Genomic DNA, 18,714 nt, shown 5'->3' with positions numbered 1-18,714 from the left:
ACATGATCTCAAATGTTGTCGATTGTGTTCAAGGTTTCAAGTCTTGTGAAAGTAGCCAATACTTGAAAAGTTTAGTGGACTCAGGGAGTTTTTAGGTAAAATAACATATACGATAACCCTGAGCTAGTAACTGACAACAGCCAGGAAAGGTGTAGATTCCTAGCTAAGGTTAACGTTAGCCAGAATTTGGCTAAATGCTAATTTCACCTTTTGAGTCTTCACTGTCAGTAGCTTATGCATTATCTTTCACCCTTACATGTGGCTCTTTTTGTCAAATTGTCGTTAGTCTTTGTCTTTACATTTGCCAGTGAAAAAGTAAAATAAATAATTCACTGACAGTTAAGTAACTAGAGCTAACATTAGCAATCAACCAATTCCTAGCTAAAATTACCACTAGCTAGTAAATATGAACGTTAGTATGCCTTTCTATTGTATCTTATAAACTTAACTATCAAACAACAGTACTCTAAAACTAATGTTAGTTGTTTTAAATAGACACAAAGGGGTCAATTAACAATTGGTTTGGATTGCAAGTTGCCCTGATGTCGATCTAGATTTGAATTATCCATATCTGTGCAGTTGACAGGATTTGAGGCTTGACAGAGGAAAATGGCCACAGTGTGACTATAGTGATAAGTCAATCGATAGAAACTCTCATAATCTTCTGTAGTAAGTTATTTGATAGCTCTCCTTTGCATGTGTTTTTTGTATTTCATTTTTCACCAAAGACTTTAACTGCAGTGGCAGAGACACAGACATGTTGAGTTTAAACATGAGAACAAGATAGGTGGCTCAAAGAGTATGGATAAACAAGTTGTACATATTGTAGTTGATAGTTTCCCTTTAGTTGTCAGTTATTGTCTGGGAACTCCAAGGCATTATTTAATGTGCCTGCTAAAAGATTTTGTCACATGTCTATATTAAGCTATTGGTGGAGAGACTATTTAAAAATATATTTTTAGAAAATATTGTTAACTATTACTATTTGCAACTGTTTGCATACAATTTGTATTTAAAATATAATGTTGTTTTTCAATCAAACCCAGTCTGTGCATTTTTGTCTTTAGGTAGTTGTATTAAAACAATCATTCAACATACAACATACATCGCTCAAGTTGAACTGGTTACTACGGAGACCCTGAAGTCCCAAAAAGTACAAAAATGTAGTGCGCACAAGATAATTATATTTCTTTCCACAAGATATTAACTTGTGCACACAAAATAATTATGTTGTGCACACAAGGTTTTTTTTTTTTCCTTTTTGGGACTTCAGGGTCTCTGTAGGTTACTCCATGTAATAAAGTCTCTTTTTGTTTCCCTACAAAATACTTTTTCTAGTAGATGACAAATGATGACAAAGTTTTCTGAATAGGGTCTGATAACCATGTGACATGTTAATACATACACAGCCACAGACTGACCACTTGATATGGCGATGCATCACAACAGCTGGATCAGGAGCTGTGGTTACAGGGTGGGCTGCTGGTTGGTTTCAGAACCTCGGACAGCAGCACACAGCAACGCTTCTGATGCCTCCATTTTTTTCTTACGTCGTTTCAGGGTGAAGAATAAGCTCTTGAGCACAACCTGCTGGAGGATTAAGTATTTGCAGACAAGACATTGTCAAAAAAAGAAAGTGTCTTTCTTTTTCCCTTTCCAAGTCTGGTAAAGAAAGGGAATAAAACACTTCATTTCTTTTACAAAAACAGTAGTCTACCTCACAGATGGAACAAATACATTGGACAAACAAGTGAGATTCTAAGTCATCTTTAATATTATTGGTCAGTTAGGTACAGGAAAAACATTTTGTTGTATCCCATAGCTCAATGCAGGAGACTGATCCATTAGAACATATAGAAAACCAGACCCAGGTGAAACACTCACCAAGTTACATATATCTGAAAATAAAAATATGATATGGATATATATATGGTTTATGTATTTCTTCATTTGATGCCTTCCCATGGGGCTTTTTACATTGACATGAAAAAAACATGCAGCTGTCAACTGGTTAAAATACTGTAAACCATTACAAAAACTTGTCCACCTGAGTCTGGTGATGTGAAATTATTGTCTATGTGTCCTGTCTCCATGCAATCATGTTTATCTCTGGACCACGATACCCGGCAACATTTTGAGGCAAGGCTGATTGACAACCAGCAATTATAATCACGACAGATTTGAGAGGGAATGGTGGAAAACAAACAATATGCTTAAGATGAAAAAAAAAAAATACAAATAAAACATAAATAAAAAATTGCCTGTTTTCACTGCCTCAAAAGTGACCCAAGTATCATTGTCATAAATTAAGGGTGTTCACACAACAACACATGGAAAGTCAGCATGCACACAGTAACTCACATACAGATATGAATGTCTTTATAGAATATGTATCTGTCATCACAGCTTGGCAAAATTACACTTATACACAACAAATGCACAAGAACACCTGGAACCATAATACCAGCCAGTGGAGAAAGACCCAAAGAGTGGTCTTTGTCCAGTTGGAAAAACCTTGTGTAAAACATATGACCTCATCGCCTGGTAGGTAGGTGGTGAAATTGTCCAATAACAATAGCCTATAGATAAAGAATTTCTGTTTCCAAACAACCCACAAACACACACACAAGCATCTCCTCTCACGCTTATTACATGTTTGAGAACATCATGAGAACTGTGACTACCTTTTGAGTTGTGACTGAACGTAAAACTATCTCACATGCAGACATTCAATGACTGAGTGAATGTGAGATACTTTAGACTACCTACAGTAAGCGGCTATGTTGAGAGCAGGAAACCTGACAGAAGTACAAAACACTCCATTACATCATAAGTTGGCAAGTATGTCGACAAAGTTACATTAGGCTATTTGTAATCATTGCTTGGCAGCATAGAAAAATAAAAGAAGTTGCTCTGGTGCATATTCTGAATCATCTGCATTAGGGTGAAGTCGTCTCTCTGCAAGTGGAAGGAATTGTTTTTTTCGGCACAACTTTTCAAAGACAAATGAGGCTGGCTCAGTTATTGTATGATTGATTAGCAGTTGGGATGTAACCATACTTGTCTAAATATTATAGTACCAGTGGCAGCTCTGGTTGTTGTAGTTTGTTGGTTAGCTTAATACCACGCCTGGCTAATGCATATTAGAGAATTCATCGTAAAAAAAGAAAGAAAGGAAATTCAGTTCCTTTTCATGCGCACTCCACCAAAAGTCACACAACGAACAATAAAAAACCATGAATGTCAGAAATTAAAACATTCATGTTTTTTTCTAGAGGTTAAGACCACTGCAGGTTACATATAGGTTAAAAACCAGTATTTCTGTATAGATTGTTTTTTAAATATTTCCATATTGAACTTCTGCTGTCTTTTACAAGGTTAGGGTCAGATGATCAGCAAACTGCATATGTATTTGTTTGGATTTTGTGTTCATATGACTTATACCACTAATTTAAACAAATACAACAACCAAGGGCCCATGTTATATAATAAGGTTTGTTGAATAATAAGGTAGGATTAAAAGGTGGGTGTGTCTAAAAGGCTTGTGTTAGCAGCAATTCCCGAGGAGTTCACCAGCATATGACAAATAACTTTCTTTATGTGAGGTCAAAATTGGAATAAGCCATCAAAAAATGGAAAGTGTCAAAACAAACCTTCTGCCCCAAGAAGAGAAATACACTTGATGGCTACAAAGTGGCTGCACTGTCTGCATTATGTCAATTTGAAGGAGTAAAATAATCTTTATGTTATTTCGCTAGGTGAAATTTCTTACCATAGGGAGGACTATATTCAGCGTGGGTTCAATCTGCTGTTTGTCTGGTTTTTGAAATTATACACACTCACCCTTTATAAAAACAAATGTAAGGATTAACACTACATTGCTACAGTTGGAAAAGCACATCTCATAAGTAGATTTCCTTTGTTTTGATGTGCCTTGGAGAGTTTATGATGAGCTATGACTAAGAATAAAACAGTGGTAGCCATTGCAGAGGCACGTATCCCTGCATATATTCTTTATGATCAAAGCTCCTCATGTGAAGATTGCAACAAGGAGTGGGACATGTGAAATGGCTGCATCTGTAACGTGTAAATGTTGGCAGAAATCCACAGAAATGCCAAGATCCACTTTTAGCACAGTGTAGCAGACCTTAGAAATGCACGATTTCAGCCAGAACTGTTACAGCTCTGCTTCTATGGCCAAAGTCCTTTTTAAAGATACAGTATCAGGGCGAGAGAGGGCAGGAAGGATCGAGGCGAGTGAAAGAAAGACGTAAAGAAGGAAGCTGGAATGACGCCGTGTTCTCCCTCTCTCACAGCCTTTGGGTGAAGTTTTCGGGGAATACTCCTTTGGCAGCGTTTTCTTTGTTCTGGTGCCAGTCGTCCTCTTTCATTCCCATCAGCCAACCGTCATCCTAAACGCAACAGACACAACATTAAGTCCATCTCCTTCTAATTTCCCTGTAGAACCTGTGTGTGTCTATGTGTGTACCTGTTCTTCCGCGTTGTCAAAGGGGATTACTAGAACCACATCCCCAGCCTTCATCTCCAGTTCATCTGTGTCATTGGCAGCGTAGTCATGCATCACCTGGAGCTACATCACATAAACAGACATCACTAGTCTCCATTCATAAAAGCTATATTTGGGTTACTATTGAGACTCATTCTGTTCTGTGTCGTTTTTGTACCTTGAACAGAAAGCCAGCTGGCATTTCTGCCTCCTCTGATGCTGCTTCTGTTGATTCTGCTGACGCTGCTGCTGCTGCTGGTGCAGCTGCTGCTGCTGCCTCTGGTGCTGCTGCTGCTGCTGCAGGTGTCTAAGAAAAGAGGTTTTCCTGTTATGTAGTACACACTGACAACTTCTCAACATGCTGACATGATTGAAAACTAAAAGTATTTTTTAAGGTTAAAATAGTCTGGCAGGAGGATTTTCTTCCAATTCAGTCAATATAGGAAAACTAGTTAGTTCAACTATTTAGCCAAAGAATCATAGTGAGTAAGAAGTACAATGATCATGAGGATATGTTTTATTTTAATCTGGGAATTGAAACAAGACTAATTGATTTACCTAAGAGAAAAGAATACTTGATTTCAGATTGTTTTTATTTAGGCCCAGCTGCACCTGAAACTGTTGGTTTGTATGTTTTTGTTCAAATGCAATTTGACGTCAAATTCCTTCAATATTTTGGGGAGTAACACCAGACCAGAATGACCTGATGCGTACTGTAAATAAATGTTTAAATACTTTTGGAAATTCATTATAGGCATGTGTGGCAATTATGAAATCTTTTAAATATGCCATACTGTATCTAATTACTTAAATCAGTGGCCAAGTAAAATTCTCAGGGTAACTTATTTATGTCATCTATGAAGAGAATCCTGTCAGAACATTGAATGCATGTTAAAGTATTATATCTATAAGTCTAATGCTTCAGTTTGAATCCTAAAAGCCTATCCAGGGACAGGGGTTGCAAATAAACCATTACTAGAAACCTGTACTGTATGTATGGCATCTACTTTACACAAGAGGCGATGCACATGCATGTGTCCCTGTTAAGAATACATAAAGATGATAATAAAAAAGAGATCCTCTTGTACTCACCTCCTCTGTCACTTCCTCTTCCTCCGCTGCTGTTGCTGCAGCAGCTGCTGCTGCAGACTCACCCTGTGAGCACAGAGACATAATCACAGTGAGAGGTCAGAGAAGGAGACTGATAGGAGATTAAATATAGAGGGAGGAAGAATAAAAGACAATAGAAGGGACAGACAGGACAAAGACAGACAAGTAGACAAGTCACACAGCCTGAGCAGCTAAAATGAGATTGTTGAATGGGCACAATGCTTTGATACTAATGCACAGATGTTATATGTATTAAGCTTTCTGTAGCAAGATATGTGAGTGTACATGTAATTAGCAGTGACTGGGATACGTTGTGATCTCTTTCCTTAAGCACTTAAGTCTCCAACTTGATGCATCCATGCTCCTCATCCAGATGCATCCTAAATCTTTTCATTTTAAGAGTTCTCCACCTTTCTGTCACAATTTATTTCTATGTTATCTTTCTCTTTCCAGAACCCCATGCTGAAACCTCCGCCTCAAAAAGCGATGCATCCACAATTTTTATCCAGATGCATCTCTCCATGTTTTCTCTCCGTGGTTACCTGACCCTCTTCCTCATCCAATGCAGCAGCAGCTGAAGTTGCTTCTTCCTCAGCTGGAGCCTCAGCTGCAGGTTCTTCATCAGGGACCTCTGTGACTGACTGGCCTGCGCCATCATCAGCCCAGTCATTCTGGTCTTCAGCCGCAGGATCATAATGAGCCTGCTGACTCCCATCATCCACCTCTTCTTCCTCATCATAGCAAACCGGTTGGGTCCCGTCATCCCCCCAGCCCTCAGTTGCAGCTGCTATGGGGTCATAGCGGACGGGCTGCGTACCGTCATCCCCCCAGGCATCTGTAGCAGCAGCCACAGGGTCATAGTGCTGCTGGGTCTCCTCTTCCTGGTCCCCACTGTCCTCAGGCTAAGGGGCAAGGGTCAGGTTTCAGGGAGTCAGAGGTAAAAGAAGACATTTTACCTAATGTATTTTAGAAATCAAAAGGTTGAGGAAATTTAAAGGCCAGAAAAGGAAAGTAATTAAAATATTTGAAAATATTTGGGGGCAAATTCAAGGGGCAAAATGTTTGTGAATAAGGACCATTTGGATAGAGCATCTTTGTTAGGCAAATAGGTAGTGTATGAGCAGGGTATTAACAAAACAGTGGGTTAAGGAACAAATCAAAATATGTTTTATGATGGACAAGGGATAAGGATTTTTTAAGAGATACTGAAGGGGCACATAGGCCTGCATAAGTGGACGTGGCTCAAAAAATGGCAGATAATGTATTTAAAATTAAAAGAGAACCATACAAATGATTCACAATTTGTATTTATTTATTTATTGTTAAATTGGGTTCAAAATGTGGCAAGGTTTTTCAATCAGCCACTGAAATATCTTAACAGCTGTTAGTGGAAAGTAATTGTTAGCATATGTTAGCATGCTAACACACTAAACAAAGACAGTGACCATAACATTTTAGGCTAGCTGCTAACTTTTACCATATTATAACGTGCTTTGTGAGGACATAGCTTTGTGTTAAGTGTTTCACTCATTTCACTGTATGGAAATGATCAGTGGTGTGAAACATGGAAGAAGCAAAAGAGCTAAAACCTTCAAGACCATAAGAAAGGACTTTAAGGGGTTCTCAATTTGTTAAGGGGTTTGGGAATAAGCATTACGCATAATTTTATATAGCCTATTTGTCATATAATATGGAAAAAAGAGAGGTTTGGAAAAGTATGAGAAAAAAAGGGTGTAAAAGATGCCAACGTCAGGAGTTCATCAGCAGTTATCAGCAAGTCATCATCATCATCATCATCATCATTATCATCATTATCATAAGACCCAAGAGGATTGTAGAATGATAGTAGGTTGTAGAAGGATAAACCTCTGCAGAGAGTTGGATTAAAATAAAAGACAGATGAAGATAGGGAAGGGTGGAAGCAAAAGGCAGAAACGCAAAAAACCGTCAAGCCTTTTCCCATCAGAAAATAGATGTTGGATCTTCCGTTTTGTGGTTTGCAAGCATGGTTTATGTTCCCATGGCTATGTACGGATGGGGAAAGAGGAAGGAAGCTTTGTAAGAGAAGAGGTGTCGTTTCTATTGAAGCTATCACTGCTTCGCCTCAAGCTCAAACACAGCTGATCTGCATGTTTGTTTTGACACATCTCTCTTACAGCGACAGGGATGAACAAAGAGGTTAGTTAATGGCCGGGATGCAAAGTTGCGCAAAAGTTGCCCACTAGCTATTCTTGTTGTACCATTCGGTATCATTTCTACGAAAAACAATCCACTGAGCAACTTCACTCAACTTCCACAACAAACTGTCCCCTGTGTGTCACATGAAGCAACTATAGCATACATGTAAAGGCTACATGTTGTGTAGTGCAGCATGTGAACATAATGGAATAAAAAGAAAAATACAAACAAAAGGAAGTTCATTCAGTTTCAAGTATTTTCACAAAATGTTGAATTTGAAACTGAATTGACCCTTGCAAATTCCCAAGTTCTATTTTGCTCTGTACAAAAATACCCTCTGTGTATAGTGTTTTATTACATAAAGCACTGCAGACACAAAGACAACACACAAACAGATCTGGGACAGACAAATGATGAAGAACCACAAATAAAGTTTTTTAATAAATCGTTGAAATCTCAACCAAGCATGCCCTGCATGTATCATGCAAACACTAGGTAAGTAGCAGCATGCATCATGAGAGTGGGGGTTGGATAATGGCTATATTAGTATTTCATGTAATACATGCTAAAGATAGTGGTAATCATAATGGTGATAGTACACATTTTTTGGATATTAGAAACTTATTAAGATGCGGATGATAAGCTTACCCATGAGTCCCAGTTTGCAGGCTATGGAAATCAGAAGAACAGAATCAAAACACTTCTCAAAAGGCTATGGCTAAAGTCAGCTGCATTCAATAAGACATTTCCAGTGCAGGTCCCATGCTATAAAAGTACAAGCCCACAGCAGAAGATCTCCAGCAGAGAAGAGTTCAGGCAAAGGTTAAAGAGGCTAAAAGAAGCAAAGAAGCTAAATACTGACCTGCGTAGAGTTTAAACATTTTTTTGACCCCAAATCACCGTCGGTAACCCCACTGACGTTGATGTTCAATACACATTTTCTCATACATTTTCTGTAACAGAAGGTGCAGTTATATGCCTCTGTAAACCAGCTGGTTAAAGGTTACATTCTACTGAACACTTCTAAAGAGAAAGAAGTCAGAGCAGAGCAGGGCTTTGTCTACAGTTCATGCCATGAGTGATCTGTGGATAGTGCTGAAGCAGGAAGTGATCTCTAAAAGCAGGTTTTCTACAGATCATCATGCCATCATCCACCTTTCATTTAGTAAGTTGGAAAAGAAAGCAGAGGAAACACCTCAAACGTTGCCAAGCTTTACAAGTGATTTCATTATTTATCAAGACTAAATTCAACTTTTTTTCAACATTTATCAAGTTAAATAACTGCACTGGCAACTGGAAACGCCCAGCGTTTAAAAAGGTGCCTTGATCATATATACCTATATCATGTAGTTCTAGTCAGTTATATAGGTATATATCATTAAATAAACTGAGAACCTTTCAGCATAGAATAGAAAATATCTTGTAAAGCTTGGCATTTGTTGCAGTAGAAGATCTCTAATCTATGTCTTCATGCCATGACTTGTCCACCTGTGTGACTGTGGAGGTTTTGGTAGCTTCACTGAAAGAGTCCAGGTCCATGTCCAACAGGTTGCTCACAGCTGGACTGTCAAACTGACAACAACAGGAATAGGAAGGCTCATTGGGTATACTGATGTAAAAGAGAGGGTAAGGAAGACGACTGAAAAAAAAACCATCAAGGAATGCAGAATAGAATAGAATAGGAGATAATAGAAGAGAAAAGAATATACTGGCTAAAACATGAACGTAGTCTCAGTGACGTCACCCATTGGCTACTCAAGGTGAATTTTGAAGCCAGACGATTGCGGTCGCCATATTGAAAATGCTGTCTCAACCTAACTTTCGGTCGACATAGAAACAGGCAAAGAAGCAGAGTTGAAGCAGACTTAAGCCTCCAGACAAACAGCTACAATGCATCCGCTTGATATAATATCAAGTCACGCCTAATTATGCATAACTCTTATCCTTCATAAAATGAAAATGGATAAGTTATCATAAAAATTCTCCCCTTTTACAGAGTCTGCCGATAAACACATGAACTATTCTGACCATAACCGTTCTTTGTACCAGGCTGCAAACATGTTAATTTCTGCTGTTAAAGTTGGTATTTTTGAATGGGGGTGTATGTGACTTCTGGGGCTTTCAGAGCCAGCCTCAAGTGGACACTTGAAGGAACTGCAGTTTCTTACACTTCTTTTTTCATCACAGAAGTTTGCTGCTTGAATTGAACAGAATAGATTAGAATAGAATAGAAAGGGGATGAAGGAGGGAGTTCTTAAAGGCTCCGACCTGTCCAGGAGAGTGACAGGTGAACAGTTAAGAGGCTGTGGTAGTTTGTGGAAGGTAGATGCTCACTAACCTCTGTAGGGGAGGTGACGCTGATATCAGGATTGGCTGCAGCATCAAACAGGTTGACGATGTTTTCTGCTTTCATATCCATAGATGGGGTCACCTTGGGTGGAGGAGGCATTGCTGGCCTTAGCTAGTGAGGAAAAAGTAAAAATGTTATTATGTACTGAACCTTTGCCAGAAGAATAAAGCAGATAATTCTAAGGCCCTGTATTTAATTGCTCTATTATGCTTTTGAATGTTATGCAACAAGTTTAGCCGAGCATTATATTTTTGTCAGTTGGAGGGGGAGGATGAGCTTCAAGCAACGAGGATTCTCAGCAGAGTGCTTAGCCTAAGTTGCAAAAAAAAAAAAAAAACATATATAAAGGCAGCACATCTCAAGTTCCACTCAACATTTGACTAGTTTATTTGTCTAGCATGACATTGTATCTTTGATTTAGAAAACCTGAATTTATATCCATTTAGTTTTAAGCTATGTTTTTAAAATGTAAAATTTACTGTTTGCTGTATCAGATAATTTACCATCTTAAAAAGGATGAAAATGGGTGAAATCTTGAGAAAAAAAGACATTGCTATTTTCTATCATTGTTGACAGTTCATCTTGACAGCAACTTCACAAGGTAACCTTGCAGTAAAACATACCCTGCTTTATCTCCTTTTTGTACAAAATGGGTCACAATCTACAAAATAAAAAATAAAGGTTTAATGAAGAAGACTTATACGCAATATTTAAGGACACAAACTTATTTTGGACAGTTTTACTAAAGTGATAAATGAAATGAAAAATAATGAATCATCGTTTCATTATCTTCCATATAGATGCCTCTTCACCTCCAGAGGCCGTCTCCACTGCTGGTCAGAACAATTCTACAATACTTCAAGAGCGACAAACAAAGAAAGCGCTTCTTACACCTGGAGGTTTTGTTCACCGCTTGTGTACAATGTTACGTTTTCACTGATTACATTAACAATTAGGCAATACTTTTTGTTATTAGCACTGCAGGTATCAGTGTTGTTGTTTACCTTGGATGGAGATTTGGGGATTGGCGGAGGTCCTCCTGGCCTGAGAGTGTGGTTAGATGCTTCTTTCCCACTGAGAGAATAAGACAGACAGAGGTGAGGGGTAAAAACGGAAAAACACACAGACAGGTTACAGCCAAAGTGAGAAGAACTGCAAACAGTGTGAGAGAAAGTTCTAGAAAAGGTTAGAAAGGGCAGTTAGAAGTTAACACAGCTGGAGTTAAGGGCATGCTCTACAAGAGTCCAAGCGGTAGTTGTTGTTTAAAGAGGTGTCATGCAAGAACAGTGAGCGTCCTCTCTTTCCATCCTCCTGTTTTTCCTCTAACCATCCCATGCAAGCAAGCTTTGACTCTTCCTCCTCTACATCCTTAAAGCAAGCAGTGATAGAGCATCCAAAAGAAAGCCCCAGATCTGTAGATATTCACAGGTTAGAAAACCGGAAGCTAACAGCTGGACCAAGCAATTTTATAATTTGGTGGCACTAAATGGCATCAAGGGGTTAGGGGTAGAGAACTATACATTTCAGAAAATAAAAGTGAGCCTCCACTTTATTTAAACTAACCAGTAAATTGATTTGGAAATGCAGCCTTAATCTATCAACTGACCTGACAAGTGCCCTAAACTGGGTCCTGCTAACCTGACTGTCACAACTTGGCTTGATCTATATTTTTGGTTTTGCGCTCCATGGTTGCATATTTCTAAAGTAAGAGTAGCACTTAGTTACTAAGCAGTAACAATACACATCTGTAAAGATTCAATTAAAAAAGGAAGGCAAATAGGGATACAAGGGGCCAAAACTAATTGGATTATGCCCTTTGGCCCCCAAAATTTAATTTGTGTACATTTAATTACTCAAACAACAAAATAACTGTGTTTGCCTGGTGCAGTGTTAAACATGCAGGTTTGTCCAACTCTGAAACATCTGCAGCTCTGGGTGCATAACTCTGATCTATGACGTCACTTGCACATCCAAGCATTAGTACTCTCTTCATTTTCTCAAGCCTGCAGACTGACTGACAGACAGCTAGACAGACAGGTCAGTTGGACAGACAGACACGTTTCTGTGTCACCATGGTTACCACAATTGTAGCTTTTTTACCTCCTATTTGTTCCTGAAGATGAGGCGCCTTGGTTACCTGTCTTTCTGTAAGGGGGGGTGGGCTCCAGGTTAATGTATGCAATTGATTTGGTTTATTTCCTGTAGCTTACATTGCTTTTTATTCTAGGATCACAAAACTTTAATGTGCATCTTGCAACCATATATCCAACATCAGACTCCAACTTCAGAGGCAACTTAAACAAAACAGAAGACATGTATATTTCACCCATAGGGTATTTCTGCAGATTTCAGTGTGCCTTATACAAAAAGAATAATGCATCTAAGTGGAGAACTTCTCTGTGGCATGTTGTGCTGACAGTCTAAGAGGCAGCTTTTCAGGGGGCTAAGTACAACTGTGGGCCTTTAAATAATATATATATATTTTTTTTAAGTTTAACCTCTTGGCTTAGAGCTAAATTTGTGGTTGGAAATAAATATGCCTTTCAAAAATGATCTTACTTAAATTTTCTGCTGTTTTATCATCTGATGAAGAACACTTTACACTCATCAAGCATGAAGAATAATAAGGTGCTCTCAAGAGGTTCAAATATTTGCAAACATTTCTGAAGACTTATTTTAACCTGAGTCAACAACCATCCACAGACATACTGTATAGAAAGTATTTGGTTTCTGGCTGTGACGACCAACCACAGTGACTGACTGATGAGGTTCAGCACTTTACACACACAGGTGAACTGTTTTCAGGGGGACTAGAGTGAGTGTGAAAATCTGTAAATGCTGTTTTCTTTATTTACCCGAGTTGAATATTTACAAAATGTGATCAAACATATACGCAGCATCCTGATAAAGTCTGAAGAGCATCAATGTCTATTTGTTTTTCTTGAATTAATACATCTTAAAAGATGCCAATGATTTCTTGACAATATTTACATTCACAATGAAAAGCTAAAAGAATATGACATATGTTGAATAGTAAAACAGTTTCTATGTGACACAAATAATTGTGGTTATTTTTGTGATGAGTGGCGATCATAGCTCACTTACCCGCTTGTGCCTGTTCTCTCCAGTTTCTCCAACACATCATATAAGTCCTGATCCAACTGCAGAGGGGGAAAACCAGGTGTAAAATGAATAATATACCTAACACCAAAAGCATTATATCATCATCATTCAGTGGCACAAATCATGACACAGTCATTACAGCCTGTTGGACACCTAATGTATCTCTGCTACAGGTTGTTTACATGATTATGTTTAAATTCAGGGATGCAGTGTTTACATCTGTCCTGCTTAGGAAGTGACACGGGGGATAATATCAATGCACTCAATTAATATCACATCTACTATTTTTTTTTTTTTACAGGTGGAAAAAACCCCCACAGACTTTCCTTTAGAGTTTAAAAAGAAAAGATCTGACAAGACCAGTTAACATTCTGAGATTCAATTTTAGCAGCTGCTGATGTAGCTAAAACTGACCTTGTCTGCCTTTCCGATCCATTGTTATCTGATGCTTGTGTCAATTTGTTTTGTCTCTTATCTTATTTCAGCATTCATTTAGCTCAATGCTCCAAGTCTTACCCGGCCTATTTCCTTGTGAAACTTCTCCTCAAAACCAGCCAGACTCTGGAAGGTGCTCACGTAAAACCCAACACGACTACAGAGAACAGAGAGAGAGAGAGAGAGAGAGAGAGAGAGAGAGTATTGATTGTGTTACAGGCTTGACCTAATTGAATGTCCTGTAAGGGTAAATGTAGCGCAGATGTTAGTGAAACGTAATTATAGCAGCAGTACATCAACAGGAAAACCAGTTTCTAGACAGACACACACACACACACACACAAACACGCATACAGACCTGTTCCACAGTGAAGGTAACTCCTCTTGCAAGTCGATATTAATCTCCTCAAACACCTTCTGGGCTCTCTCCAACTCTTCTTCAGCCTGAATCACATAACATTCACAGAGACAAAGGGCTGTGATTCTGTGTTCTGCTGATAGAATAAGTGCTGTTTATGGCTTGTGTGTGTGTGTGTGTAAGACTTTTGTGTACCTGGCTCCTGGACAGACTGCTCTGGGCGACATTGTGTGCAGACAAGATACCCTGAGCCCAACCTGGAGTGGCCCTCTCCAACAAAGAGGAGGGCTGAGGAGAGAGAGAGAGGGAGAAAGTTCATGAATACTGTCACTATAGAAAAATACATTACAATAAGTGAAACACATGGTCTTGTAATACCTTGGTGAGTTTAATTCCCCCGTCCTTTTTCTTGGTCTTGTGAGTGGTGGCATAGTTGTGTCTGGCGCTGTCATAATCGACCAGCTTCCTGTCCCTCTTTGCTATACGTGCCTGAACCGAGGGTGACAAGAGAAGTGCTTATGATACGCAATATCAAACAGAAGCTTGTTTTTATTCTTCCAGGAAACATTTCAACAGGTCTAGTTAAATGGTTTATTAATATGACTAAAATAAAAAAGTGGCTTATGCCTAAATTTGCTAGTTATATATCTTTTAACAGCACTTTCTGTGGTATGTATTTTGATTTAAATGTACCGGAAATAGAAATTGCATTAGTGTATGATAATTAAAACTAGCCAACAGTAAGATACCTAGAAGCACTAAATACTTAAAATTGTCCTTAGATCTCAATGCTCACTCACCTTGATATCAGGGAACTGGCCAAGGTAAGTATCCATGGAGATGAGAGCATGATCAACCAACTTTTGGTGGTAGTCTTCCCACAGTACGTCACAGTCCTGCAGCAAAGATGAACATAACAGAACAGATTCAGATGAATTGCTCTTAAGTTTTTCATTCATCATTATTTCACTGTTTCTCCATCAATGTAGAGATCATTCCAGCAGCTCTCTTGCTTTTTCTTGGCTTGTTGCCTTGTATCTAAACTGAGACTCAACGGAGACGCTTTTAGCTGATTGCAGTACTTTCTTGCAAATGTCCTGTAGTTGTTGAGCAGATCATAACCATCAATCTGAAACTCATTCAAACTGTAATCTAAATGAAGTTGGAGGAAGTTATAATTAGCTTTTAATAGGTTACCAAACGATCTACAGAGCAGAATCAAACACAGCTGTGTTCATCCCTGGAAGAGAAGCTGCTGTGATGCATAATGCTAACAATAGCAAAACACACACACACACACACACACACACACACACACACACACACACACACACACACACACACACCAAACACACTTAATCACCTAAAATACAATATAGCAAAGTGGTTTTGCCCTTCAGATTGTCCTCACACTCTCACACCTGCAGTCAGTGTCTTATTGAGAACCCCTTCATGAAAAGTGACTCTGACCTCCACAATGGATTCCACTTCTCTTGACCCGTACCACTCTGGCTCGTACATGTCAGCCAAACACGCCTGAACGTTCTTGGAGGACTCGTGCATGGCTGAGAACAAACACACATACTCTACATTAGTGGAAAATGTATGGCTATATGCACATGTTTTTTTTTCTGTATCTTAAATTGAAGCTTGGTTCGTTCCGGTCTGTGTTTGTGCTTTTGTGTATGTAGCAGGGTTGTGTGTGTGTCACCTTTCACCGCCTCCAGGTACGCCCTAAGGTCCCTTTGCAGTTTGCTACCTTCAGTCTGGGGGTGAACAGAAAACATGATGCTTACAAAACAAATCAAACCGGTGTGCAGAGACAAGTACAGCATGTTGATCCACACTACTATCATAATGTTAACAAATACAAATCTTTTCCAGCTGATGGAAAATTCTTTTTTTTTTGTACAGAAGGTAGCCTATAAACCAAAAACTTAAAAATTCTACCAGCCATGACTGGTTTAAATGTGAACTGTTATGCCATCATCAGTCGATGGCACATTGATTTCTGGTCAATTTGGGACGTGACTCTGCCATACAACACGTTGCCTCTCACCGGCCTGTACTCACATATTGTTTGTTGAAGTTAATCACTCCCTCCTCAAATGCAACATCTTTGGTCTCATCTGCTTTGCCAAGCTTCTGAAGAACCTGTATGTGAAAGGAAACACTAAGTTGTTAGTAACAAAGGACAACACCGAGGGTAAGGGTGGAAATGACTGAGGCCAGCACATGCTCTCTTCAGTACATTGAGAATGTGAGCACCTTTATAAATCTTTATGGCAGATTTTTCTCTATGTTTACAATCAAACATTATTTATTTGCCTTCAAATGCAAAAATCAGTAGAGTGTAACATCAATATAAAAATGACTTTTTATTAGCAATGTCAAAGAAAAGTGGGAATAAACATTATTTAATTCACATAAATAAGCTACCTGTGCATGGAGGCATACTGTACATTACATAGAACAAATACACTCTTACACATGTGGCAAGCCGTTCAGGAAATTAATATATTGAATGAAAACTTGAATATATTGAATGAAACTCTGAATATATTGAACAAAGTCTGAATATATGGAATTGAAGCTGATTTCAATTATACAAATCCACCAGTTTCATTGTTGTCATCAAAAAGACACCCTGCTGAATATGCTGGTTTTGCAAAATGACATCAGCTGAAATATACCAATACTTTGTTAAACATCAAAACTTTTTTGAAAAGTTGCTGGTCGTACTCAAAATGATATGAATAATATAGAATGTAGAAAGCATCACCTTGAAGATCATAGTTCAATTATTGGAACACTTTTACTGCTTATGAGTAGTAATGCTAAAACATTGCTGAGCACACTTTGTACATCCATCTTTAGAGATTTTTTTAGTCTCTTACTGAGATGTCAGCTGAAATAACACTACGGACTTCCATTCCATATATTCAAAGCTCCATTCCAGATATTCAAAGTTCCATTCAATATATTCAAAGTTCCATTCCATATATTCAAAGTTCCATTCCATATATTCAAACTTCCATTCCAGATATTCAAAGTTCCATTCCAGATATTCAAAGTTCCATTCCAGATATTCAAAGTTCCATTCCATATATTCAAAGTTTCATTCAATATATTCAGACTTCATTCAATATATTCAAAGTTTCATTCAATATATTACTTTCCTGAACGGCTTGCCATATACACATGTTGTCAATACTATACAAATATATAAAACGTACACTGAGTAGACAGTGTATTTCTTCTGTCTTGCTTCTGTCTCTTAAGCCTTACAGGACATCATGTGTTATTATAGACAAATAGCGCCCCCCATCATTTATCCAGTACTAAACGCGCAGGTGCATAGACGCATTTATTTAGGCCTCATATCTACCCACCGATACAAATTGCAGCATGGGTGACGACTATCATGTTCTCTGCCAGCAACATGATGTTCAAAGGGGATTCTGCAAATACAATTTGAGGAACAACACACACACACACACACGCTGAGATACCCACATATTTATCTCACATGCCAGTAGCCTATCACATCAGTCGAGAGCTAAATTGTAAGAGGGCCTATAGTGACGTTTAAGTCACTACAATATGAATATGCATGATGTGTGACATTGACATGGGGCACGAGTAATCTGAAGGTGGACATCCCCTTCCCCAAATACAGCAACCCTGCCATGATTATTATCATGTCGTGATGCGACACTGCGCCTCGGTGGAGGATGCGGCACTGCTGCTTCGAGGCTCGCAGGCCTGAGTGTCAATTTCCCCACATATTAACGTGTCACTGAACAGCTCTTACCTTCTCTTGGGCTCTCGTTAGTTTTTTCTGAACGTTGCTGGCCACTTTCCCTGCAGTCAGACCCTTCCCCAAATTCAACTCAGCCATCTTGAAGCGAAGATCAGTCTTTGGATGCGCAGAGGATGAAAATAAAAGCAATAACGATCAAATGGACCGCTACGGTGACCGATGAGGCAAATGCATCAATGTCCGGTGAATAAATAATGGTGGTAAAAGTAATAATGTGATGTTTGGGATGTATCTACGAGGAATTGTGTGAGTGCATAAAGCTAAGCTGTATCCTCAAATATTGAGCTGCTGTGTGCGCGTCCGTGACAGAGGAGGATGCTGTCAGATGCTCTTAAAGGCACAGATGCTGCTGCGCGTCTAAAACACTCTTCTTACCTATAGATGGACTGGTCAATCTTCACTGTTGACAAATTGACGTGTTTTTGACAAAGAAAAATAATCTGCGTTTTAGTACTCCTACGTTTTCAACCTTTATTTTCGCATCAATGTATTCCTATTTGAATCTTAAACATTTGTGTTGACCAGTGTCTCAAAACCATACCATAAACACAAGACCTAAAGGCTCACGATCATAAATCATTTACAAAAAAAATATACCGTATAATGCTCACATTAAATAAACAAAAACATAAACAACAGCTTAAAAAAGCCTGGGATACATCCAGGCATGCGCAGTACCTACGCCTTGAAGACACATCTGCTCAGTCTTGTTACGTAATACGTGAAGTGACAAAATACAGCTCATCAACGAGTGAGAATTAAAGAACAGCCGTCGAAGACTTCAACGCAGAAACTCTTCCATAAACAACATTTGCATTTCATTATAATAA

At 38.7% G+C, this 18,714-nt stretch overlaps 1 protein-coding gene across 10 annotated transcripts; it reads right to left on the bottom strand.

Moving 5' to 3' along the window:
• Positions 1–1,751: 1,751 nt before the first annotated feature.
• On the bottom strand, positions 1,752–18,223 carry LOC132987291 (myc box-dependent-interacting protein 1). 10 transcript variants are annotated; one of them, XM_061054254.1, is made up of 20 exons: positions 17,876–18,222; positions 16,135–16,215; positions 15,773–15,827; positions 15,532–15,626; positions 14,862–14,957; positions 14,440–14,550; positions 14,257–14,349; positions 14,062–14,147; positions 13,785–13,860; positions 13,251–13,306; positions 12,246–12,290; positions 11,150–11,219; positions 10,134–10,256; positions 9,284–9,367; positions 8,444–8,464; positions 6,160–6,519; positions 5,596–5,662; positions 4,686–4,804; positions 4,490–4,591; positions 1,752–4,412 (listed from the first exon to the last, which is right to left on the bottom strand). In XM_061054254.1, exons 1-20 carry the CDS (start codon positions 17,960–17,962, stop codon positions 4,311–4,313), a joined length of 1,929 nt encoding a protein of 642 aa, XP_060910237.1. In that variant the 5' UTR covers positions 17,963–18,222; the 3' UTR covers positions 1,752–4,310. The 10 variants fall into 10 exon arrangements, with proteins under 10 accessions (XP_060910237.1, XP_060910238.1, XP_060910239.1 ...); XM_061054255.1 differs by having other exon boundaries at positions 4,686–4,801; XM_061054256.1 differs by having other exon boundaries at positions 4,686–4,795.
• Positions 18,224–18,714: the final 491 nt, after the last annotated feature.

Source organism: Labrus mixtus, chromosome 13 (assembly GCF_963584025.1).
Source record: "Labrus mixtus chromosome 13, fLabMix1.1, whole genome shotgun sequence".
Lineage (NCBI taxonomy): Eukaryota > Metazoa > Chordata > Actinopteri > Labriformes > Labridae > Labrus > Labrus mixtus.
This window is presented reverse-complemented; position numbering and strand designations above follow the sequence as displayed.